Below are 25,789 nucleotides of genomic sequence, written 5' to 3' on the forward strand. Positions count from 1 at the left end.
CTTTTATATTCAAAAGTGCGGAAGCGTGTTTCAGCAGCACATAGCTGCTTCTTTCCAAGTTGCCAAAAACGAGTTTGCAGCCCTAAAATGCATCCTAAAGATGAATGCCGCAAACTGATTGCTACAAAGTCAACATACCTCTTTTTTCTAATCTCACTCTCAAATGACTTGGATAACAAAGAGGTGCACGGCGATGCTCGAGCTGTATTTCAAATTCCGACTTTATGTCAGCATCTTTTTACAGTGACTGGGAGAGTGGATGCTCCGCTCCTGCGCCAGGCGGTGGGGGAAGGCAAGCGGGCGGTCACTCAGGTTGCCAGGGGTGACTACGGAGCTGACAGCCCTGGGACCCAGCAAAACTCGCCCTGACTGATGGCTTCTGGGTTCCCGCTGACCTTTGATCCCTTCTGGTTTGGCTGGGAACAAAAGAGCCTGTTCACCAGGGCCCCTCACACGTATATTTAACAAAAGCGGTCATCGCCTAAACTCTGATTAATATGTTTGCTTTACGTGTGGCAGGAGGACGACCATGGCCGTCCCATGCCACCATGCAGGTAAGCGCCAGGCTGTAAATACACAATATATCCTAGCTTGTGTGTCACACAAAATAAATCAAGAAAAGCCACCATGAGGCACATAAAAATGACTACAACAGGTAAAGACAATTTTTGTCGCCGACGCAGGAAGTTGCTGCGGCTTGCAATGGCACCAGGAGCAATTTCCATCCGTACCCTAAAACCTGCATGGAGTTTCTGTCATTAGAGGTTTGGTGCAGCTCTGACACCGAGGGCCATCAGCAGCTTGAATGCGCTGCCAAAAAGATGCTGTCGGCTACGGCAACCATGGAGGATGCTGTCCGACCCTTAGCGGCAACTTTCATCACCGCGTATTGTCACCATAGCAATGCAGCTGGATGCAGGCAAATGACAAGGGTCTGTCATCACTCAGCCCCAGCCTGACAGCCTTCAGCACCAGTCGCTCTCATCTAGTCTAAATACACAAATACATCCTCAATGGGCCCAAAAGTAATAATCTGCCCTTCTGCAATGTCATCGTTTTGCCAGCGCTCCCAGTAGTGGTGTGCAGCCCTTATACCCCGTGGAGATGTTTCGCTCTATTCCCCAGTGAGTTTTCGTGCTTTAGGGAAAAGGAAGAGAAAAGCCAGGAAGTGGGGAGTCAGAAAGGAGATGGCAGTACCCAAACCTCAAATATCAGAGATAATCAAGAAACAACGGAAAGGAAAAGGGAAAAAGGGAAAGGGGAAAAAAGGAAAACAGGAAAAAAAAAAAGGAAAAAGGAAAAAGGAAAAAAGCAAAAAAGGAAAAAAGGAAAAAGAAAAAAGGAAAAGCGGAAAAGGGAAAAGGGAAAAGGGAAAAAGGAAAACTGAAAAGCAGAAGAGGGAAAAGGGTGAAAAGGGAAAGGAAAAGGAAAAGGGAAAAAGGAAAAGGAAAAGGAAAAAAGGGGAAAAAAGGAAAATCTGTTGCACAAAGGGCAGTAAAACATAAGAATCTTTTGCTTGAAAGGGCTACGGTGACACTTTCCAGTCAGCAAGGAATAGGAATGTTATTGTGAAAGTCTAAAGCTCCCTTTTAATATTAAACACAGTAGTTGTATATAAATTGCATCCGATGCTCCCGTCACAGAAACAGACACGTTTGGGGTGAAGTCAGGATAACTGGCAAGGTACACCGGGCTGTCACCGACAGCAAACACGCTGCTCTGCCTTCCCACCACCACCGAAATCAGGGGTCCCAGCTATTTTCACTGTCCTCCTGCCAGAGTTGCCACAAAGAGACACTTGGTTTACTTCTCCCACTGCCTTGGTGGAAGTATGGTGAGAAACTACAGAAATCAGAGGTGGCAAACGCTACCTCATGTAGAGCTCATCTGCCTGGTTGGATTAATCACGATGTCTCTATTTTGGGAGAATTTGTGCACGGGGTCAGTTTTTACTCATCCCGCCCATGCAAGTCGCCCCTTCCAATCGCGGTGCGTGCAGAAGATGGAGAGGAAAATTTGGCGCAGTGGTTACCTTACTTAGCTCATCTCGACCACGCACTTCGTATTTTACTTTGTGTTTAGTCATACAGAATAACCCGATTTAACAGCGATCCTATGTATCACGCAAGCCCCCTCACCATTTAGAAAGCTGCCTTTTAATGATATTTAATTTAGACTCGCTTATATGCTACATTTGCTAGTGAATACAGCCGCCACATGGCGCTTATTTAACACGTTTGCTGTAACCCCATAGCATGCAACACGCTCACCGGGCCACGGCAGCCCTGGAAAGACAATTCACTGCTTGAACATTTTTAAACCTGATTTACCGTTCCAGAGAAACAACTACGCAACTAATCTTCCAGGACGAGTGTAACGCTGAAGAACAACTAAACTGAAACGTATAAATTCCATATATACTTAAAAATATTATTGTCTGTAATTTAATATAACAATATTTCTAGGCCTATAACCTTGCACGCAGAGGCAATTTCCCAAGCATTAATACTTAAATGGGTCATATGCACCACATCTGTCATTCTGTCCTGAAGTCTATGAGGCACAACCAAGACTCTGCAAGCCTATTGATTTTTCTAGCATTTGCTTTAATTTACTTAACCATTGAGAAATCCATCAGTACATAAAGGGCAACTGTCCATTACTGCCTCATTTGCAGACATTCTCTCCCCTCATTTTTTTTGGTAAATATTTCCCCTTAAGTCGCTGTGTGTTTACAGTGTAAAAATGAATCCGGAAAGTGCTCACACCTGTTTCTGTTCAGTAACTGCTGCACTGAGGTATATGTAATGTGCTTAAAGATAGAATAAATATCTAGACATTATTACATCTGTGTGCAAAGGGTGGTAAATTAGATCCTAATTACATTAACAGGGATTCTGCCTCCCAGCTTAAATTTTACATGAGCACTCTGTAAAAATCCAAAAGCTCTGCTGTGGTTTCTTTACGAGCTGGTGATTACAGCTACTTCCTATGCGGTCACTAAATATTCTGTTTACAAATAAATGAAGAAGCTTTGAGCCAACTTGCCAGGGTAATAATCCATGTTGTTGTTGTTTTTTCTTCTTTTTTTTAAATCCTCTAGCAAACCTTTACCACATAAGCATGGCAACAATCAGAAGCCCTGGTTTCATCTAATTACTCTATCACATAATTTCACAAATTGCCTTTTCACTGGGGAGCCAAGTGCAAAACACGCTCACAGTGGGATTTCAGGCAGCAGCTTTCATTTACTACTCATTTCTTGTTAAATTAAACACAAAAACACCAGTTGTGCGAAAGAAGTCAGAAAGAATGCTTGCAAATGAGCCAGACAAGTGTATCTTATATTTATACCATTCGCACAAAATAGCTCATTGGCAAGCTGGATTTTAAATGGCACCATTATCGCCTTTAACCCTTTAAAAGCCCAGTGCCAGGCTGGTAACGGGATCATCCCAGCCAAACTCAAGCCAGTAAAACGGCACCGGGCAGCACATCAGCCTTATTAGCCGACACGCCATCCGCTCGTTAATAACCGGAGAGACGAGGCATCGTGCCCCGACTTTGCCTCCACATAACCCCTCCATCTTCCAGTGCGTTTAAAGGGGAAAACCAATCCAGGGCAGAATTTGGCCTGTGAATTCCTGGGTATTACACCCACCTAATGCAAGGGAAGGACACTCCTACAAATAAATCAAGTGGGATTTGTACACGCAATTCCTATTTCATCCTGCCATGGCCCACTGAGGCGCAGGGGAGCCGGTGGGACTCGGGGGCAGAGGGACTTGGAGGCCCAGACCCCTGCTAATTATCTGAGCGCTAACAAGGCAGAATTTCAAGCTGCCACCGAGGAACACAAATTATTTTGAAAATAATTGCAGCCAGTGTACCATCGCCAGTGGAAGTGAACCAGAGGTTATGCCGCTCTAAGATGACATTTTTTACATCAACAAGTACAAAACTAAAACACGGCCATTAGTAATTAAAGCTGCTCCTTTTGTAGCACCAGAGCCAGGAGGTCAGGTACCGTTTTACATCAGACACCAAACCTTGATGGCTGTAGATTTGCCAGCATTATCTGCACAGGGAGAAAAAAAACCCCAGCAAAACATTAGCAGCAGCTGTCTGTGTGCCTCAACATTGAAAATCCTATTCATACAGACAGGTGGAGTAATTTAAAAGCCAATGTGGTGCAATTTTGATGCAACTAATGCCACTGTTTACTAAAATGCTGTTATTACCGCTGTTTATGAAAACATTACTAAAATTGCATTTTATTTATAAGAATCCTAAGATTCGGGTTATTACCAGTTTCAAAATTATTCTGTCCCCAAGTGTAGTTTACAACGCTTCGGGGTTTACAACCTGCTGCACTGATGGACCCACACTTGGGTTTTGACGACGACACCAGGGTTTATCCTCTTTGCCATTCCCACACAAGCACAGTGCAACTCCTGGATCAGCACAAAATCCACGGAAAACAAGCAGACTTCTACCAAGAAATCTAATAATTAGTTGGATTCATCTAACATGGCATTTACCTTCCCAAAAATATTACTAGGTACCTCAAAAGCTCTGGTTGACATGGATAAAGGTGGTCTAGGAAGAAGAGTTTCACTTCAAAGCTGACTTTAGGTAATGAATAGTGCAGGCCATCTCAGGCAGAGTCCCACCATTCCTCCTCTGAGTTCAAAGTCCATGGAAAACATTCATATCATGAACAGACCCTTGGTTTTACTACTGTGACTACAGTGACATTTAGTAGCCACCAATGTGACCATCTCACTTTTTGCATCACTAATACAGAGCATCATAGTGAGAACGAGTTGGTGACTTCTTGCTGGTTTTTTTTGTTTGTTTGTTTATTTTTTGTTTTTAAACATATTTCCAAAATGTCTCATGTTGTACAGGGTGGATTAGAAAAGGTCAACCAGTAGCCAAGGAAGGAATATTCATGTTCTACCTAAAGTCTGAGAAGTGTTTTCTGGGTGGAAGTTTCTGGTTCATAAAGCAGAAGATGCAGTGGTAAGGCTCCTAGAGCTCGCTTTATTAAAATGATGGCCCAGCACTGAAGTGAAACGACTACTCTACTAAATACTATGGGTCTAAATCAGGCAATGATGCAAAAGGCAAGGTAAATTAGATAACTACATATTAACTTAAACTCTTTTCTGCCTACTTACCTTCTCTCTACACATATATTTAGCATTGCTGCAGCTTACAGGGTGAGGAAATGGAAGTTCAAAGATGAGTCTGATCAATATGTTTGCTCATATATTGAAATATGAATGTTCAGCTGAGCACTTTGGGGGAAAGGATGGCATTGGCCATGGAAATTCTTAACTTTCCATCAACAAAAAAAACTCCCTTCCACAGGAAAACTTTTCTGTGGGTCATTTTGATGGGCAGACAGCAAACATAACTAGTTAATAATAGGAAATAAGGCTTCTTGAACATATGCAATGGGAAAAAAAAAAAGCTTCTGCGTAGCTGAAGGCAAATGCATTAAAAGAGAAACAAAACTTTTCAAATGAGTAAAAAAAAAATCCCCTCACTTCTCTCACCTGTCCTGGAGCAACAAACAGACTAAATTCACTGCAATACGTTGCTGTGGTTCATTCAGACAAGGGTTAAGTTCATGCACACAGATGTAGGGTACTCTACGCCAGAGCAAGGGAATGCATCTTAGATAACTTGGTGTACCACTTCCAAATGTGACCCTGTTTGAAAGGCAGCTTATCTTACACCGCAGATTAACACATCTCATCAGATATGCGCCCAACTGGTTTGGTGCCTCATATTTTGGCACTTCACCTGATCTGATTAAGTCACTCGCTAGCTTACACTAGTGCACCGTCAAACTCCTTCAAGAGTTAGGAGATTGCCAATAAAAAATTAACACTGGCACTTATATATATAAGCATATCTGAGAATCAACATAGGCCCTTTTGTAGCAACTGTGTTGGAGGACAAGCTAAACAAACAACTAATAATGAACAACTGAGCCCATGAATATATCCTCATTTCCTGCTCTCCCACTGCTTGCCAAGATACTGCTGCTGCCTTTGGTGTACTTAGTATTGCAATTTATTTGCCAAAATATTTCTGTGGATACTTCCAGATTTACAAATTGGTGGTCAGACCTTTCCCTCCTCCTCTCCCCCTTCAAAACGTGATACTTGAATTTCGGATGCCTGCTTTGACTGCAGAAAGACAGTACGTCACGTAACACATTTCTGTGCCTTGACTGGAGCAGGCTCATTTCAAAAAATGGAGTTGCACATGCAAAATATCACAGCTGCAAACGTAAAAAGAAAGGAGAGGGTGGAGAAAAAAAGCCAAGAATCTACTGTTGACTTAAAAAAATCTTATTGCTGCAAACATTCTTGCTGGCAAACGCATTTCCCAGAATATTTATGCAAACAAAAGGAGTTCTAGTACAACCAGAGCAAGTGTAATTTAACATATGAATTAATGTTTATCATGTTTCAACTTTTCAGTATTCCCTTGCTTCTACTCAGATGTGAAATTCTTCTGGTGTGTAAATAGTAATGTGTTTCAGCAGCTTCCAAATAATTCAAATTCTTTAATGTGCTGGTGGCTTCCACATTGGTACAACAGTGCCTCCATAGTGGAAACTGAGGGAAAGTGGGAAAAAGATAAGATAGCACTTTGGGAATAGACACTGTCTCTAAAATCTCACCCAGGCTATTGGCTACCTTCTGATTTCAACCAAAATACTTCCCTGGATCACTATTATTCCTGAGACCTGTGAGGAGCCTGGGATGAGATGCTTTGCACCATATAGTTAAAGACAACACAATGGTTGTCTTCATCAGAAATGAGACTGAATCACAGATCTGAAAAAACAGATGTTGTAACCACATCAATCTTCAGAACAAGAGAATAGCCTATAAAAGGAATCCGGTTTCCTTGAACCAGTTCACTAAAGCACCCTATATTTTTCCCTTCTGGTCCAAAACTAAAGGTTTGTAGCATAGCCCAGAGCTGGCAACTTAAATAACCTATAGGACAGCATAAGATCTCAGTATTTAAGACATGAGCTTTCCAAGAAATCATGAAATCATCCCAACAGCAGCATTGCCAAGGGTATTTCCCAAAACACAACAGCTTTCTTTAAAAATGGCAACAGCCACCCGTGTCAGAAAACAGACCAACCCTTGGGGGCTGAAGAGCAGGTCGAAGCAACAAATTTGAGGAAGATTAAAGAAAATGCAGAAGGTTTTGACAGTCAGTGTCCTCCATCAAACTCTGGGAGGGGTGAAGGGTTAAGAAGTTAATTCAAACCGAGTTACCTAAATCCTGTTTGTCCTCCTTTCTGGAGCTCTCAATTCAATTCTGACTGAGCCTCGGAATAATTATCTTCTCCCATAATAACATTTCCCATTTTCTTGCTCCTGTTGAAGTCGACTGCCACAGCACCTCCACCAGCAGAAGGGAGCTGAGGACCCTTACCATGGGTTATTTGCACCAACCTGCCATGGATGCTTTTGCTCACCGCCCCGGCAAATCCTCCCACTGCCAGGAGCAGGAGAATCCCCAGCTCCCACCTTCCCAGCCGAGGGAATGGTGGTGCACGGGTGATCGCAGGCAAGTTAAAAGCGCCTGTCTTTGCACAGGAATTCGGGACAGCTGGCACTAAGAAGCCTTGCACATGTGGAAGAAAGTTTTTTACAGCTTTGCCCACGACAAAATCAAGTGAAAGAGGAGACTTGCGTATGCGGGATGAAGGGGGGGGAACGCCCCCCTCCCCGCTCCATTCTGAGTCAAATATATGGAAATATGAGCCCTGTTACACAGATGAGCTCCAGGAGCCCTCTGGCATTTTGCAGAGCAAGGATCAGTTGGTGCAGGATGCAGACTCACTATAAGTTGAACTTTCAAGGGGGGGATTGTTTTGTTTCACTGACTCCAAACCCTCTCAAGAGTAGAGCAAAGGAAGACCTCACTGGCTTTAGCCAATTATTTCCCCTTTGTATGTTTTCAGCAGCTTAATTTTGTACTCATCTGCTCTCTTGCTATACCCCTTTTTCCAAAACCGAACAAGCATCCTGCTTGGAGTACAGGCACGCAGCCAAATTAACCCCACACTCCTCCTCCCAAGGAAATATCTCATAACAACAGAGGGATAAAAGAAGACCTGAAATCTACTTGCTTTAACCTTAAAAAGTTGCTAGCCTGCAAAATATTAATACATGAACAAAACTTACAGAATTAAGCAGCGAAGTAGTATTTTTCTATCAGAACGACATCCTCGAAGCAATGGGGGCTATTTTTCTCCTCTAGATCCTGATATAAAGTCCCTCCTTTAAATATCCATCTCCAAATATTATGTTATACAAATAGCAGCTTTGCTAAATTGACTGCATATTGCTTATTATAAGTTTTCTTGTTTAATAGAATGGAATAAAGCAATCAAAAAAGATTCAAAATCCACATACATAGTAGGAAAAAATATTCACTTTTACAGCAACGTCAACACGTTTCAGCTACGTCTTTTACTTTCTGCTCAGCCTCTCATTTTGGTAAGATTTAACTTCCTAAGGAAATTGTTTTAAAAGCAGTTAAAAATAATGATTAAATTATGGGATTTACATGAAAGAAACCCTTGGCCCATTCATTTTTTAAAATCATGGTAATTTGTTTTTTAAAAGGTGTTTGAAGTCCTTGAATCTACCTCTTGGCACCATTAAAAAAAGAAAAAAAAAGTAGTTCATAATCCCCTAATGTGCTTAAATAAAGCCTTCAATAGTTTAAATTGTTATTAAACATCTTTTGGGATTATAATTTTATGGGGTTTTTTGTCTGATTAGATGATGAACGTGAAGATCATCAAATACTCATCATATAACAAACCAATTACATCGTATAATCCCCAAAATGAGGCTTGAATCTCAACATTTTAAACTCAGCTGGATTTAAAGGATGCAGAGAATTCCCAGAAACAAAACACTTGAAAAGAGACACCCCCAAACTCCCTTCTTCTAGTTTTGAACCAAAAGGTACCGCTGCTTGGACAAAAGCGTAGTATCGGTTGAAGCAGAAACTAATCCTATTGCCACAATTAAATTTACAGAGATCTGGTTGTAGGCAAGATTCTTTCTTCCTTCCTCCAAGCTTTTCCCTTATTTTGCAAGCCCTGCTGAGGGTATACGTTACAGTGAGGAGATCTGCTTGAAAAACAGTGGTGAGATATGATCCCCGCACCTTAAGTGATCCAAGGAGCAAAAATAATAATAATTGTAATAATAGCAGTAATAACGACAAAAGAGAAAGCCTGTAAACTGTGGTCGGGCTGTGGCACACCCAGAAATTATCCTTAGGGCAACTTTCTGGAGCCCAGCTCCAGCACCAGGCTGGTTTGCCTCAGTCCCTCCTCGAGACCCTGCCAGGGCATTTGATGTTCACCTGATGTCACAAACCTCCCCTCACTTTTGGTTCCACTTTTGTACTTTGGGGATGTCCTCACCTCTTCACAAAACTATTAGTAGCCTTCTTTATTTATGTTTTTCCAAAGAGTAACAGGACATGCCTTTCACTTCAAATTTCTAGCAAAGTCCTAAGAACAGATTTCACAAACCTGAAGATTTACAGGCTGCTGTTATAACCTACCATCAAAAATTTCAACAAGCTCCACATCTAACTAATGGCCAACCTGGGCAGCTCTTCCAACCCAGAGATTTAATCCAAATTAAGTCAGAACACCAAATAGTTAAAAATTAATCCTGCAAAGTCCCGTGTGTAAGTCTGATCACTGGTTTTGCTATTGTTTTAGCTGATTGGTTTTGTTGTTGTTATTATTCCAAGGGGAAGAAAAAAGGAAAAAAAAAAGGCAATTTGGATGAATTTATCCCCTGAAGTGTTTCAGAGCATACTGCTTGCATCCGCAGAGGACAGCGCTTGCCTACCCTTTGGGCATATGTCAACTCAGTTCTGCACATCAGTCAAAATAATAGGGGGGGCTGCAGCCTGACACTGAGTGGGAACTATTGCCCAAACACTTCAACAACTGGAGAGGTTACGGCCTTGCATTTGATTTCTTTTTCTTCAATAAAGAAAAAAAAGAATTTACTCCTAAGTGAGAAATGAGAACTAAGGGACAAACCATAGGAAATGAAGTCAGTACACAAAGGAAGACTTTATACTTTTGGAGATGGAATAACTGCATAGAAAGAATTAAGCCAGCCTATACACTTCTAAAAGATTATTAGTCCAACGTTTATTTTAAATCTTTCCAACCATTAATCATTAGTATGACAGACACAGCAATTACTGTCTATTTTGTTTAAACCCATGTCACTGATGTGTATTAATATTACAATTGTGAGGGAAAAAATTGTCTTTGAAAAGGAGGGCTTCCAACTAACACCCCAATTAGGAAGCACCAGTAGTCTAGGGGATGCTGGATTTCGCGCTTAATCGCTGCTTGTTTCTTCCCTGCCATTTTCCAGATGGGAAAGTGAAGGCGGGTTAAGCACTGAGGCCAAAAGGGAGGTGTTGCCTGTCCTGACGCATCCCCTGCCTGAACAGCACTACCTATCTCCTCACCTCCCATTTTAGGGAGGACCTTGTGTCCACCCTAAGGAAGACCAAGTTCACAAATAACAAATAAATGATGTGGGATTTCTAGCTTCCTCAGCTGATGGCCTCCCTCCTGCAGCAAGAAGCCCAGCCAGGGACACTGCGGTGCCCGTGTGCAGGGTCATAAGAGCAGTCATGAGGCCCAGGCACCCTCAAAAATGAAGTCTTAATTCTTTCAGTCTCTCACCCCCTTACTCCTCAGCTCTGACTGTAGCCATGATTTAGGCCTGGGTGTTTCTGCAGAGAGGACAGCACCCCAAGCAGCTTGCTCAACATGTTGTATACTGCTCTTGCACTAGCTGTTGGGTTGATTCTTCCCATGTTACCAGTGTGCTTGCCTGAAGGACGTCTTCCTCCACACACAAGACCCACTGCTCTTCTGGATGTGTGAGTTCTCTGGTGCCTTCTCACTCCAGCAAACACACTCTCAACTCAAACACCATTTGGAAGAGCCTACATGTTGTCCAAATATTTTAATTTGGGGAAACTGTCCACCTAGAGCCAGTCCCAAGGTCCTAGTTGGAGAAGGATGGACTGAGTAAACCAATTCTGCTTTACTGAACTGATCAGACAAGCCTGGAGCTACCCTGATGCTGCCAGAAGAGAAAGCTGCCCTGCAATAAATCTGCGCAATTCACCTGGCTGGGCTGGATCTGCACAGGTGGTGGTGGATTTTCAAAGCAAGTGTTAAGTCAGTGCTGCAAGGTAGCAAATACAGCAGCTTCCTTGCATAGGTCATGGGAGGGTTCTTTCTGCATTTCAGCCTCCAGAAGAAGAGGCCACCTTACAAGCAGATACCCAGTTCATGTTTCTCAGAGGCAGCTCTGCAGCAAGCTCCACAGGCACTCTCATTTTCTCTTTCACACATACCATTATGGCACAGCAGAAGAGTGAAAAGCCACTTGCACCCTATACCTAACCTAGATGCAACAGTGACAGGTCCATTCTCTGGTCCTGAGACTCTGCATGAAGCCAGGTGCAGGGCCAGGTCAAGCCCATGTAGCTAAATCTTCACCACAGGGGGGGTCCTGCCATGAGGTTTTTTGGGAGTCACCCCTGCTTTCTTCTGCCGTGCTCTCAGGAATGGGTTTAGAGGGTGGTAGCCGGCCCAGGCTAAGAGCATGCTAGTCACTGCTCAAGCAATTAACAGGATAGACCATCACGCTCCTGCGCCCAGGCCTGGGTGATGTTTCATTTACTATCACAAACACAGCAACAGGCCACTTTGAGGAAAAAACACTAATATTATTAATAATACTAACACATCCTACTTAATTTGTAATTCCTCAACTGGGAACTATGGGGACTGACATGCAGTTGCTCAGTGTCCCCTGGTGTGTCTTGTCCTGACTGCACAGCTTCCAGGGCACCTCCTTAATCCAGAACCTAAACCAGCAGCGTCAGGCTGGTGTGAGCATCACTGCCGGCACAGCATCCCTGGACCGTTTTGGAGGCAGATGTCCTTAACTTCAAATCTACCTGCAGAGACACACCAGGCTGTCAGCTTTTCTTGGGCGAGGAAACCTAGAACCAGGAAGCCACCAAAACCAAACGGGACCTCAGCCTTTGGGAGCCATGTGCCAAACGCACCAGGGACAGGGTTAAGGAGCTGGCAAAGCTGGGACACGGCTGACATAGAGCCTGCTAGAGGGAGAGATAAACTTGGAGATACCCGAGGCCCTCTCTGGCCTCGGAGGAGGAGTGCTCCAGTACGAAGGTTCATTCATAGCAACCCCGGGCTGCACGGGGCAGGATTCCCAGCCTGATCCCCGTGCTGACAAGAGTCACGGCAGATATCTGGTTTCTTTGGCTCAGCAGGGGATGAAGGGGTGATGTGCGTGAGCGCTTCCTCCAGTTTATGAATATACCATTGGCAGGGCTCCCACCAGGGCTGGGCAAGCTGACCAGCTTCTGGTTTCACCCTGACCCTAACTAGAGGCAGGAGAGAGAGTCAACTGCTGGGATTAGAGGCTAGAGCCGTTCTTCACTACCGCCCGCAGACCCCCGGAACCCCTCGCCTGGTCCTTAATCCTCCTGGCATAGAAAAGCGTAGACAGACAACCCAAGGCCAGAGGCCCACGTGCCCACAGTGGATGAAACACAGTGACAGATCACCACAGTCTGACGAAAAAGAATGACATTAACAACACTGTTCTAAATGCTAACATCATAAAAGCGTGGTACACAATATAAACTCTTGAAAGAAGCTCCAGCATCCAGCTTAACCCCACACACCTGTCCAGAGTTTTGATTTCTAATCCCAGGAATAAAAAAAAAATACAGGTAGCTGTGGCAACAGAAATAGCTGCGCATCCCCCCACCCCTTCATAATGTTAAATACAGGGGTAACTTACACTCTGGGAATGAGAACATCTCAAAGAAAAAAATTATACTTTGCTATTAAACCAGATACATTCAGACCTTTCATCATGAAGCTTCTCATGATCTCTGACAAACATCTGAATAAGGTCTTTGTTTGCTTTTTGCTTTGTTTTTAATCTCCCCAGTTATTTTCCGCAGTTCTCCAGAGCACAGAACCACGGGCTGAGCGCTGCTCTCTGCTCCGAAGCAGCGATTCCCACGTCAGCTAAGGGGAGCTGCAGCTGTGCGAGCAGCGGGGCAGGACAGGTCTCCGAGGTTATTAGTATAAGCTTAGTCACACTTTGCGGTGACGTCCTGTTAACAACTGCAACTTGAAAAAAAATCTAAAACCAACACACACAACCCACCCCCCAAAACCATAAAAACATACACTCTGTGCTCTTCCCCTGGCATCTAGCAAATGAGGCAACAACAACAACTCTGCTCAGCAAAGTTCCCTGAGCTGCCTTTCAGCAACATCATACGTATTTTTTGCTTTCTACGACTACTACAACTATGACATTTTCCATGTTTTATTTTGCATATGTGATCTAGAGTTCACTTACTGTTAGATGCTGGAACAGCCATGCCCTCATGATATTTGTGGCTACTTTGGGAAAGATGCCACGCTTTTTATGTCGCTTTTTGTCCTTATCTGGATCATCATCATCACCTGTGCTGGGGGAAGCTACACTGTTGTCCAAGCCGTCACCTGTAAATATAGTGAATCAAATTTTGACTTATGCTACCTTTATATACTTCAGCCGAAGCCTGGCTTTGGGTATAAACTGCATGAATATTTAAATGAGGTATAAATTCTTTAACATCGTAATTCACCAAAGGTTGAGGGGATGGGGGGGAAAGAGACATGGGGAGAGGGAGGGTGTCAGCCCCGTTCTGGTTTATCCTGAAGGACAGTGTGACCATTTATGCCACTGTAACCCAAAACAGAAAGTGCTTTAAAAAAAATAAAAAATAATTAAAAAAAAATTGCAAGCATCCCGCTTGCAAAGCTGGAAACGGTGGCTTTTCTTCACACTAGGTCACTTCCCAAAAATTCAGCCCAGCCAGCTACTTCAGCTGAGATGGCAATTAGGAAAGTATCAATAGTGTCCTGTCCCCATGATGTGTGTGAAGTTGGGTTCCCCGTCCCACTCTGGCATGTGAAGAGCAGGGTGAGTGTTTCTCTCTTGCAACACCGTATTCTCTCCCCAAATTCAGAAATAACCAAAGGATTGGGGCATTGCATGTATTAAGTCTTTTATAGATGTCCAACTTCCCCTGACTTATTGATGGGAGGTGGGTAGCTAACTGGCCTCCCCACTTCCCAGCCCCAGCCAAAAGAAATTCATACTGGGATAAGTGGGTACCAATTTGACATACACCATAGGAATGAACACCCTGCTTTGTGCTGGTGTGCCATATCCGTAATAGGTATCTGCTCCCTTTAAACAACAACTGATCCAGAATGAATTTCCTTAATGCGGAGAAGGCCTCAGACAGTTCTCATCACATTAGCAACATATCTACAGGAGGATGTAACTGCATAGCAGCCAGCTTGGGTCTGGGCTGGCAGGCTAGCGGTCAAAGGAAAACAAAAGTTGCAGTGCCCAGCCAGTTTGCATGCAATTTTTGTTTCAAACACTGAAAACAGTTTATAAACAAGTCCACATAACAGATCAGTCTTTGAATTCTCTGTATGTGGATTGAACTGGCTTCTGTATTTGTAGCGACATGGAGCTGTGATGTTATTAGGCAAGTGGTTTTTACACCCCCGGGCAAGAATGATCAAGAAAATCATCTGAATTGGGCTGAATCAAAACTATCTCTGTTAGGAATAAAAAAACAAATACATAAATTAAAAAAAAAAAAAAGTGTCAAAATTGTGATTTGTTACACAGCTTTCAGCACAAAAATTGTTTAAAAATAGTTTTAAAAGTTATTGTTAGTGTTATATTTTTAGTACCTTACTGACCGTGGCAAATTTATAATTGTCCTTATGACTTGGCCTGTGTCTTTAATCAAATGGTAACCTTGGGTAGTTACAAAAGCAAACAAGATTTTTTATGAAGAAATCAGATATCCGACAAATTCTTTGAAAGCCCAGTATGTAAAAAAGGGCTTTTATACAGAGAAGCAACTCACCATATAAAATAATAATTCATAAAAGAAACATGAGCAAAAGAAACAACTCAACAGCATTTAGAATTCCATGGGCTAATCCACTTTCTGTCTGCGAGAGGCAAACAAGGGAAAGAAAAGTATTACGCATACATTGATTAAAAATGAAAAGCTTCTAACCTAATGACACTGCCTTTCACCACCTCCCTGCCATCGTCCACCCACCCTCTCCCCCCAACCCAGTGGTTTTTTTTAAATATACTCTTCTCCTCATTTCAAACCCCCTTCAGATTAATTTAGCAGGCATTGCCTCGTGCCTGATGGGTGGAGGACTCATTGATAATTTATGGAAATATCTACTATAATCTAAGGGAGATGACTTTTTTTTTTCCAGCTTTGTGCATCAATAGATAATCAAGGCCTTCAAGCAGCCTTAGCTTCCCATTACCTCGGGCAAGAGAATTCCTGAAAGCATGCCTCCGGGGCACCTGAATTATATCCTCCATTAGGGGAGGAAAAGCTTTCTGCATTCCACCTATAACACTCCCCAGAACCTTTCCTGTTTATTTCTGCTGTATGAAAGCAGAAGCATTAGGAACAGGATTTTTTAAGTGAAGACTTATGTAGATACAGCGGAGAAACCTTTCAAGCGCGAGCCAGATCACCTCCTTCAATCCCTAGCGGTGACCTATCCCAAATAAAAGGTTTCTGTTACATCATTAGCTCAAGCCAAAAACAGCCTTGGCTTAATGCACAGTTTGTTCTTCCTACTGTTTTTAGGCAAATACTGCTACTTTACTCCCATCTGGGAGGGAAATTACACTGCTGGGCTGTAATCTAAGACAAGATTTTCATTGGAAGCAAATGCTTTCAATCCAGTGTAAATACTGGTGCATGTTCAGAAAAGCCTAAAACAATAAACCCTGGCCCCGTCCGACACAAGTTAGAGAAAGTGAAAGGCAGGGAGAGGATAAGAAAGCACCCAGCTATCCTAAGAGCAAACGCTTTGCTAGACTTTTATAAATTGTTTAACCTCTTCCACTTTTTTTAAATGGAAAATTGATCCCGTAAAGACTGAAACCACAGAGAGAAGTCTAAATGGTCAATTGTGGATTTTAGTATTTCCATCTACTTTGCAACTTGATACTCTCACCTCTGTGAGGTCTCCAGAGATTCACCCCCCCCCCCCCTTCTTTTTTTTCCTCTCTTTTCCTCTTTTTAAAGATCACTAAACAAACTTGAAGCACCACTGACCAGCCACACGGTAGCAGCTACGAACCGCATTTGTAAAATGTCAGCGGCAACTCCGTTCCTGAAGTTGACTTCTCCTGCCGCCAAATGAAGGCGAACTGAAAAGGTGGAAATAATCATAGAAATGATGCTAGTCCATAAACAAGCTTAAAGCCTCATTAGTATAGCGGGAGGCTCCACTGGGTGATTTATGCTTGTTTTGCTGATGCCATGAGGAAATGCCATAGGGCAACTTTAGCCAGCTGCTAATGGTTTCTGACAGCTTCTTAGCAACTAGTGCAAGCAACGCCGTGGCGTTTGCTAGTGACAGAAACCGAAAATGTCATATTATCTGCCTATGTGTCACGAAGTCCGTGTGGCAATTAACTAGTAGGCCAGTGACTGAGGGGCCAGAGGCTCTCCAAAATGGCCCGTGGCTATTCGGGGGGCAGAGCAGGCGCACGGCTCGCATTTATGCCGCACATATGCATGGCCCTATGCACGATCTGCATCACGGTCCCTCTGCCTTGGTCACCGATGAGCTTGGTCCACACAGATCCTTTGTCCATGGAGAAACTCCGTCTCGCTTTCTCTTTAGGCACGGTGTGACATTATCAGAGGAATTGCAAGTAATCTGTCTTGATATGATGGTTGGAAATGGCACTTTAATTGGCAATACCTGATTCTCTGGTTTTGAGCGCTGGATCCGAAGGTGCTAGCTGTTTTTCTGCTCGCTCGCAAATTAGTCTAAAAGGATTTAAGATCACTGAAGCAGACTCGTTGCCTGTCAAATTGCTGGGAGCACAGAGACTCTGCACAGCAACTAGATGCTATTTAAAAAAAAACCCAGAGCCTGTAAGGAGCAGGAGGAGAGCCCGGACTCCGCACGCCCGTTCCCCAGCGAGCAAAACCAGGCGCTATATGTCAAACTGTCAAACCTTTCAGCATGGCCGTTTGCCCTTTCAAATAATATTTAAGAATTGTTTTTACACAATTTTTTATAGGCCATGGTCTAGTGAAAGAGGCCAACCAACAAAGAAAGGAATTTGTACTACAATTCGCCCGTGGACGATTTCTTGCCAGACCTGGGCCCGTCCCCATGGAGCGAGGCAGGTGACCTGTGGCAGCTCCCCGGCTGTCAGGGAGCTCCGATTTCAAACGCCCTCGACTCCGGCGTCCCAGAGTTGCCTATTTAAGCACACCCAGGCATTTAGGCCGCGCTATCTTGTTCCTTTCAAGAAAGGATAAAGCAGCATTTATCGTATTCAGCCCTGCTGAATGGGTCAGGCCGGCCATGCCAGCGGGGGCTCCTCTCACCGTGTCCCCCTCCCCGCTGCCATCGCCTCCTACAACTTCCCTTCCCCTCCCACTCCCCCAAAAACCGGAGGCAGAAGCAGCAAAGGGCAACCGAGTTTACAGCGGCTCCTCGAGTGGGTAATGCTCTCTTTGTCCTGGGTGATCTGTTATAAACCTTTGTTGGCAAAATAGGTGCTTCTGGAGAGCAGCCTGGCACATGCGCTCGCCCTCAGTGGCAGCGGCCCTTACAGGAACCAGGTGGGAATTCAAAGCCTCTTCCTCGCTGCCACACTGAACCAAACCAAAACGTCATCGCCCTGCTATTTTGGAAAGGCACAACTAGGTAACATTCAGCCACACAGCTCCTAAATCCATCCTCAGACCTCTAACATAGGCATTGCTCAGGTATGACATAAATAGTCCCAAGTCTAGGCTATTCCAGAAAGGCTGAAAATCCAGATGTCCTAAAAATCCCAGCTCTTCACTCAACTAGAAAATCCGTGCCTTTGCACATGGCTCTTTACACTAACATCCTCAAATGATTTTAAGTGACTAGAAATCTCAACAGCAAAGTGCCAAATACGGGTTTACTACAGGTATCTTCACCAGACACAACAGGTTACTTCTCGCTGCATGTAGTCCTGTACTAGGATCAAATTTGTATTTGGAGCACAAATACTTTCATATCAAAGCAAAACATACTATTCCTAAAAAGCCTGCTTCCCACACCTCTGTCATGAGACCTGAGAGAAGTTTTTGGGGTCCACTGTTCAGTTCACTGGGAGGAAACAAGAGAAGGTTATTTGCTTTACTCAGGTCCACCAAACCATGGGATGAACACCCCCTTCCAGCTTTTACAGTCCACCCCTAGATAAGCATCTAAATCCACTGCTTTAAGGCTTTCATGGAAGAAAATGTGAAAGATGTACTCAGAAGCCCTGGGAAAAACCCAGAGCAACTTTTAGGTGCACCCTGGACTGGAGGGCTCCATTAACAGGCAACTAAATCAGTGTCCTCTAGAAAACTCAATGCTCCCTAAATTGAACTTATTTTTCTGTTTCCAAATGTCTCTTCTTAGAGGTAGCTTCTGCCTCCTGGAAGAACCTAATGGTTTGCACTTCTGCATTTATTAAACTTCTATAATTCAAATATGCATTGTGGTTGGACAGAAAGTATTGACTTCTGTACTAGATTCACAATGGTTCCAGTGCTATGAACTGAAATACCTAACACAATGCCCCAAAGTTTGCAGGCTTTTCAGTAGTGTGACTTTTTAAAAATTCGTTCATAATTTTTTTAAAAGCATTTAGATAGGAGCTCCTCAAATTCCTGCTTCTGCTAGCATGAGAAATCCTACATTGTCTAAGCCAAATATTTAACTGTTCAACTGTCCATCCACAGCTTTGTTGGTTCCTTTCTCTTTTAACCCCTCCAAGCACTCAAATCTCTTTAGTAACCTTTCCAGACAACGGGAAAGCAGGATTCATTAGCAACTTCAAGCAACATCATGTACTAGAGAGATTTTATGTGTCAAAATGACTTTCCTTAACCTTTCTTCAGTGCTCTGTGCTAATTTAGAGTTAACTACTATAATTTCCATCTTTACTTATGTTATACCTTACAGAAACACACCTCTGGTTTCCCAGATACCCACACACATTGACCATGCTGACTCTTCACAGAGCATAACCAGGCCTACATGTGAAATGTCGTTTTCCCATGAAGTACAAAATGATGACCTCTCAAAAAGCAGGTCCAAGGATGTAATAAGGACGTAATAATCTGCCACAACCTACAGTTCACAGGACTTAAAACAAGGATTGCCATTTCAGACCATCGGTATTTTATGGACCTGGGCAAGCAAAGAATACGGACTCCAGCTTGGCAAAGGAATGTGGTGAGCAAAAGTCACACCCCCATGACTCTGACGTTAGTCAGGGAGGCCAGTATTCACATCAATGTCAAACTAGAAGTTTTGACATAAAAAGGCCCATCGGTTCAAAAGATTTCCACAAAATACATTATTTTAAAGTTTACACACGTACATGCACATATGTATTCACACGTAACATTAGCCGGCTGCTGACTGCTCTCAACGTGCCAATGCCCAGGCAAGGCACATGAGGGGCTACAAGCAAAACAGTCCTTCAGAAAGCTTAAAGTAACTGTGCAATTTCTTTATCAGGAAAAACATTTTCTATTAGCTTGGACCCATGATTTGACAGATCTGACACAAGTGACAAATCCAGGAGTTCCTGAGGTCAACGGCAATCATCTCAGCACATTGAATGGCCTACAGGACAGCCCCAAAAATGATTTACAGTAGTGATGGAGTCTGCTTGTGAATCTGAAACATGATGTTGATGAGCGGCTGGTTTTGTTCTTTTCTTATTCTTTAATGAAAAATGCCTCTCAAATATACTTAATAATAAAAAGTTAATGAGGAACAACAAGGTTGAAAGTGAGCATTAGCAAGGAACAACTACCACGTGTTTCAGCTTGCATGCATCTCTTAAGCAGATGCAGTGTATGTTTGATGCAAGGATCCAGACCGTGACATAAGCAGTAGGACGTTGTCAACCACAGATAGCATCCATATTTACAAGATACTAAAGGAAACCATTGCAAAAACATTCTACACAAATATTAATAGATGAAGTAACCTGGACAAGCATAAATTACACTCTGGCATTTGACAAATTTTCGAAGTATTTTTCTTGAATCATTGTACTTTGTTCTTTAGAGACAGGAACACCTTCTTCTAGTAACTCAATCCTCCTTTTTGACTCAAATTCCCTTCAGGCAAGCAATGAGCAAATTAGCTGTCTATGTGAAGAGTAAAAACAGCATTGATGAATGGGGGGGAAACCCCACAGAATTTACTCATTTTCATTTGTTTGGCAGCTTTTTACAGCTGAAATGAAAGAAACCTCTTCTGCACAACACAGCACTTCTTGATGGGGCTCAGAAAACTCCGCCATTATGGGTAAGTTGTGCGATATTTCTGAAGCTGTGCATCTATGTGCCCAATGAAATATTCAAAAGAAAGCAATTCACTGTATGGGAAGCAAACAACTTCCTGCTGCCAGCAACAGAAGTTTACTTTGAGCAGTTGGAAGCAAATACCCTACAGAAAAGTATCTGGTTAAACAGAAAAAACATCCTGCTTTAACCAAGAATGGTAAAAAGCTTTAACAGTTGTTTTTTTCCCTAACCTAAAAGCCAGCATGATGACCCTACCACTTCTTGAGAAAAGCTGTTTTCCAGTCATTCTCTCAATTTGTTCAAATACAGGTCTTTTTTTTGAAACGTATTCTCTCCAACTGCTGCTGAAGTGCTGGCCCTCCCAGCTATGGGTCCCACCAGTTGCATTCTCCATGAGAAGTCAATTGCATACAGCTGAGGCACAGGTAGATCCACCATTAGACTGAGTCGGTCTTACTCCCTTGCAAAGCAGAAGCACAAGAAGCAGCAGGAACACAGGACTGCTCTGCCATGGGGGAAATACACCCAACTAATACCCCAAACGGCCACAAGGTCAACTTCTGTAAACCTCTATAGCTCCTTAAAAACTGACTTTATTGTTATGTTTATCCAGCTCCTGAGACACTTGACTCTTGGACTGAGCACAAGCAGCTAGAAGAGGCTCAAAGCAAAGATCAGAAGCATATTAGGTATAAACTAAGGGACGCCATTATCTGTAGAAACAGTTTATTCCAGTGGCGCATTTAAGTAGGCTTCCTTCCCTAAACACAGCTAAATTGCCTTGGGGCCTGCCTACATGCCTGCTCCAGAGGAGATGATGCTGTAGATTTCACATTGTACAACAGAAAATATGCACCAAAATCTTGACACTGTCCAAATCATTCAAAATTAGGTTCTTATATATATACGTAAAAATCATTGTTAGGCAAGACAAAATAAAATGCTTAGGACTGCTGAACCAAACCAAAGCATTTTATTTTGGGCTACTTCAGGAATAACCAATGTTGGCCCAAGGTGGAATCTGAACAGCAGTTCAGACTCTGTTTACCCCAAATCCTCTTTTGTAGGGCTGGATCCTATCTGTCACAGGAGTCATATAACCATAATGAACAGGAGAGAATTAGTCTAGATGTGGCTCAGGCAAGTCAAGATTCATGACCTACCAAGTCCATGAGACATTTTCAATTGGAAGTTCCCATGTGGTTTGTGTCAAGCGAAAAAGTTCTTGCTGCTACACATTTTTTTTTCTACTCCTGTCACTCATTCTGAAGAAGTATCAAAACCAACGAATTATTATTTTCCTTGTCCCTAGCCTATCAGTAACATCTGACAACAAAAATGAAGACACAATTGAAAGAAAACTAATATTAAACTTCACTTTGCATGTCATGGAGGCACCACATACTCTATTTCCCCACACACAGTGGTCACTTTGCAACTACAAAAGGCAAAATTAAAAGGGATGAGTATAAATCACCCCCCATCCCATCTATCTTTCCTCTTTTGACAGTAACAACATCTCAGCTGCCACTGCCTATGCTTCAAAAAAATACCCATCATCTCACACAACCTTGCAAAGATCCACTTGCTGTACCCATTACTCCAGCAAATCATAGCCACTGAAACCTCTTGATTAGGCAGTTGATAAAAAGACACCTGGCTTTGAACGTAAGGCTCAAATCCATTATTTCTTTACACTTAAAATAAGAGGAAGACAGTTTTGATTTTTTTATGGCAGGTTAATCTGAAAAACCCCTCTGAGGCAGCCTGGTGATTCCCAATGCAGGACCCTGTCTCTCACAGCTGTGGAAAGGAGGGCAGAGAAGAGGCACAGCCACATCCACCTAGAAGAACCATTTCTACCAGGTGTATTTGAGGTCTGATGGAAATTAGGTACTTGTGTGATGGCCTAAACTACTGGACAAAGCAGGGCAGAATGACAGGGACATGGGAATCTTCCAGTACCTGGGCTTCACATGAACAGGACAGAAGGTGGAACCAAAACACTTATCCTCCTCTTTTCTAAGCAAGTGTTATAAATATATGCAATCACGACTGAATGGACAGTATTTGTACTGTACAGAGAATTTCCTCCCGTCACCTTGCCCTAGCACTGCCTGGGATGCTCAGAAGAAACTTGCTTTGCTCTCCAGCCACAAAAATGCACATTACCACACAAGCAACCAGCTCAAGAAAAACTACCTTAATGACAAAATAAGCAACACTCTGTCAGACCTTTTAAGGGAAGGGCATAGACAGAATTAATGTTTTTTTTTCCCTTATGCTGTCTTCACTGCTCCTTGCTGCCTTCAATCCATGGCTGTTGTTCTTCCAGCAAAAGCCGGTTGCTCTGGAGGACCTGTGACAATAGTGGGAGGCTGCTTCTCAGGAAGGAGGTGCAGAAGCCAAAAGGAGATAAGTAGATTTGACAGAGCCAAGCTCACACAAAATTTTCTTCCACTTGACTGTCCCTCTCCAGCACAAAAGGCAAATCTGCTCTGATGAGGTGGCCCTTTAAAAAGGCCACAATGGGAAAAACAAACCTGAAGTCGGGCTTTAGAGGGAAGGCACAGCGTTGTCAGCTCTGGCAGCCAGCGGGCAGGCACGTTGCTGCTGCTTGCACGGTTCCTGCTGCCCTCTGCTCGGCAGGGTGAGCAGGACAGAGCTGCTTCCAGAAATCATCTTCCAACACCCTTCCCGCACCTCAACATGGGTAGCACCTGGTAGAGCACAGTGCTGAAGATGGAGGGCATCCATGGGTGTCATTCTGCACCAACCGAAGCACAACCGCTAGTGGTAGCCAGTGCAAACTTCACTCAGGCTCATCTACGCGAACTGCGGTGAGAAAGTCGCAGTTTGGGTAGGACACAGCAGGAGTTGCTGGAGAACGGGGCTGCTCACTCTGCCTTGCTCTGCATGGCTAGGAGGGATCAAGCAATGACCACCGTGGTGCTAAGGCCACTAATTCCCTTTCTGTTACAGACACTTCCCCCCCCAGAAAAAATGGAATCTACTTTCTCTGTTCCACTAACACCCCTTGCTTGGGGGGAGCTGAGGTGGCACCATGGGCAGGTCGGGATATAAACCCCGCACATCCAGGCAGCTGGCGTGAATCCAGCCCCCATGGCAGAGCCTGGGAACTCGGAGGGTTTGGAGAGCCCTTTGGTGAAGTAACACTGATGGGGAGGTGGTCTTGACCTTGCTCCTCGTGGTCAGGCACTGGCCACCAGGCTCAGCAGCGAAGCTGAGCTCCCTTCACGGTCCACCCCAGGGCACGCAGGCACTGACAGCCTTTTCAGACACTTCAGTCCCACTAAGTTAGCGTGTCCCCTTTGGCTCCAGCTTAATGTATTCATGCCACTGCCATGTTTTTTGTTTCCTACCGCTTTCTATCACAGCTTCTGGTGTTTTGCTGTTTGCTTTACAGCACAGTTATAGGCTAGGGTGTTTTGTTTTTTTCCAAATTAAAGCAAACAAACAACAAACCCAAATGCAAATCATCCAGGAACAAACAGATGTCAGAGGGTCCAAAACATGCAGGGAAGGTGAAAACAAAGTCAGATCAATGCTGGACACTTAAAAACTTCCCCTGACTATCACCTACAGGTGAACAAGTGGCTTATTTTCACCTCTATCTTCCATCACTACATATTCCTAGAAATCAGCTACCTGGGATTACCCTGAATGGGCAAACTGATGGGAGGAAAAGGAAGAAAAACTTCTGGTGCACTCCAGAAATTGAATATTATTTATGTCACTACACCTAGTGGCATCAAAGTTGGGAAACCACTGCGAGACAGATGAAGGATGGGAAGGCGGTAATTTGGCTATTTCAAGTTCATCTCTGACTCCACTCCTTTGCAATAAGAGTGTTTAACCAAAATCCCACAGAAAGCTCAAAGCAAAGCTTGGTCATAGCAAAAAGCCATCCAGAGTCTTAAAAATAAAAATCAAAGAAAACACGAACAGCCTTCAAAAAGCAAGCCAAAAAGATTTCTGATGTTTCTTTTTCAATTAACAGCATTGGTCACTATCTCTAATAGCAACAGCAGCAGAAATGGATAGAAAGCAAAACCCGCCTGCTTTTAGTATTTTGATGTACTTTAAATGACATGAACCAGTAACCAAGGAAGTTAAAGAAAACCGCAGGCTAAAAACCACAGGCCATCAGCTTCTCCTAGGCAGGTATACACCACACAGAAAAATAACCTTGCTTTTCTGCTGAAGCAACCCCATCCTTGTTGGAAGAGCTAAAGACCCTGTCTCGCCTCTTCCACCCACCGGTGATGGAAAAGGACTCTCATCTTCCCAACCCACCACTCATCTGTCTGCTCCTGGGGCAGCCTGATGGTGCCTACGTGGTCACCAGCTTCACCTTCTGCAAAACATCCTGTTGCTCAGATGGTACCCACTTGGCTGAGGTTGCCATGGAATATATTTCTATCGTGTACCCCGTCTTTCTTGCTCCAACTTTCAAGCCATGCTTCTCAACTGATGAGTTCTGTGTGTGAGGACACTGTGCACACACAGACAGCCAGTGCTGCTCCTGGACAAACACCAGAGATGTCCCCCTGTCCTTCCTGCACATGCAGCATCAACTAGAAGGGTTTTATAGGTCCTGGTTGCCATGCTAAGGAAGAGGTTGACTTTTCTGAGCACCCTGTAAATGCTCGGAAAAGAGAAGAACGGAAAGGAAATGGAAGGAACGACCTGGAAAGGAGAAGGGAAAAACAGGAGACCTTGGCTCAAAGGAGAGAGCTGACCACACTCTTAGCCCTGTCTTCATCTATAGGAGATGTTTGCTTTTATAAATCTTGGAAAAAATGCGGTGTGTGAGCTAAGTCAGCCCCTAGGCAGATTTAACTTGGGTGACCTGTACTTACTCTGCAGATCACCATAGGTCTCTCTGACCTTGGCAGTGACACAAGGATCATATTTTCTCATGGCTGAGTTACTCTGGAATAATTCTGCCAATGTATTAAGCATAAATAGCCTTTTATTTAGCATTGGGCAAATACATTCTCTCTTTCAGCCTCTTAACTCCCCAGACAAAATCTATTTATTGGGATAAGGAAAACCCTACCCTCCATTAAGATCTGGGTACACATCTCGAGGGCCAGACAGAAGCTTGGCTGCTTCGTGCTCATGGAAATGTATTTTCAGCCATTACCTTCATCAAGATGCATTTTGGAAT

The 25,789-nt window shown here is 43.6% G+C and overlaps 1 protein-coding gene across 2 annotated transcripts in view; it reads right to left on the reverse strand.

Moving 5' to 3' along the window:
• Positions 1-25,789, reverse strand: part of MEIS1 (Meis homeobox 1) — a 109,522-nt gene that overhangs the window by 38,886 nt on the left and 44,847 nt on the right. For both annotated transcript variants that reach the window (XM_065833643.2, XM_071805715.1), the window contains exon 8: positions 13,530-13,675. In XM_065833643.2, the coding sequence (XP_065689715.1) occupies positions 13,530-13,675 (146 nt within the window). The remainder of the gene's footprint in view (positions 1-13,529; positions 13,676-25,789) is intronic.

The sequence above is a fragment of the Patagioenas fasciata genome, chromosome 3, assembly GCF_037038585.1.
Source record: "Patagioenas fasciata isolate bPatFas1 chromosome 3, bPatFas1.hap1, whole genome shotgun sequence".
In the NCBI taxonomy this organism is placed as follows: Eukaryota; Metazoa; Chordata; class Aves; order Columbiformes; family Columbidae; genus Patagioenas; species Patagioenas fasciata.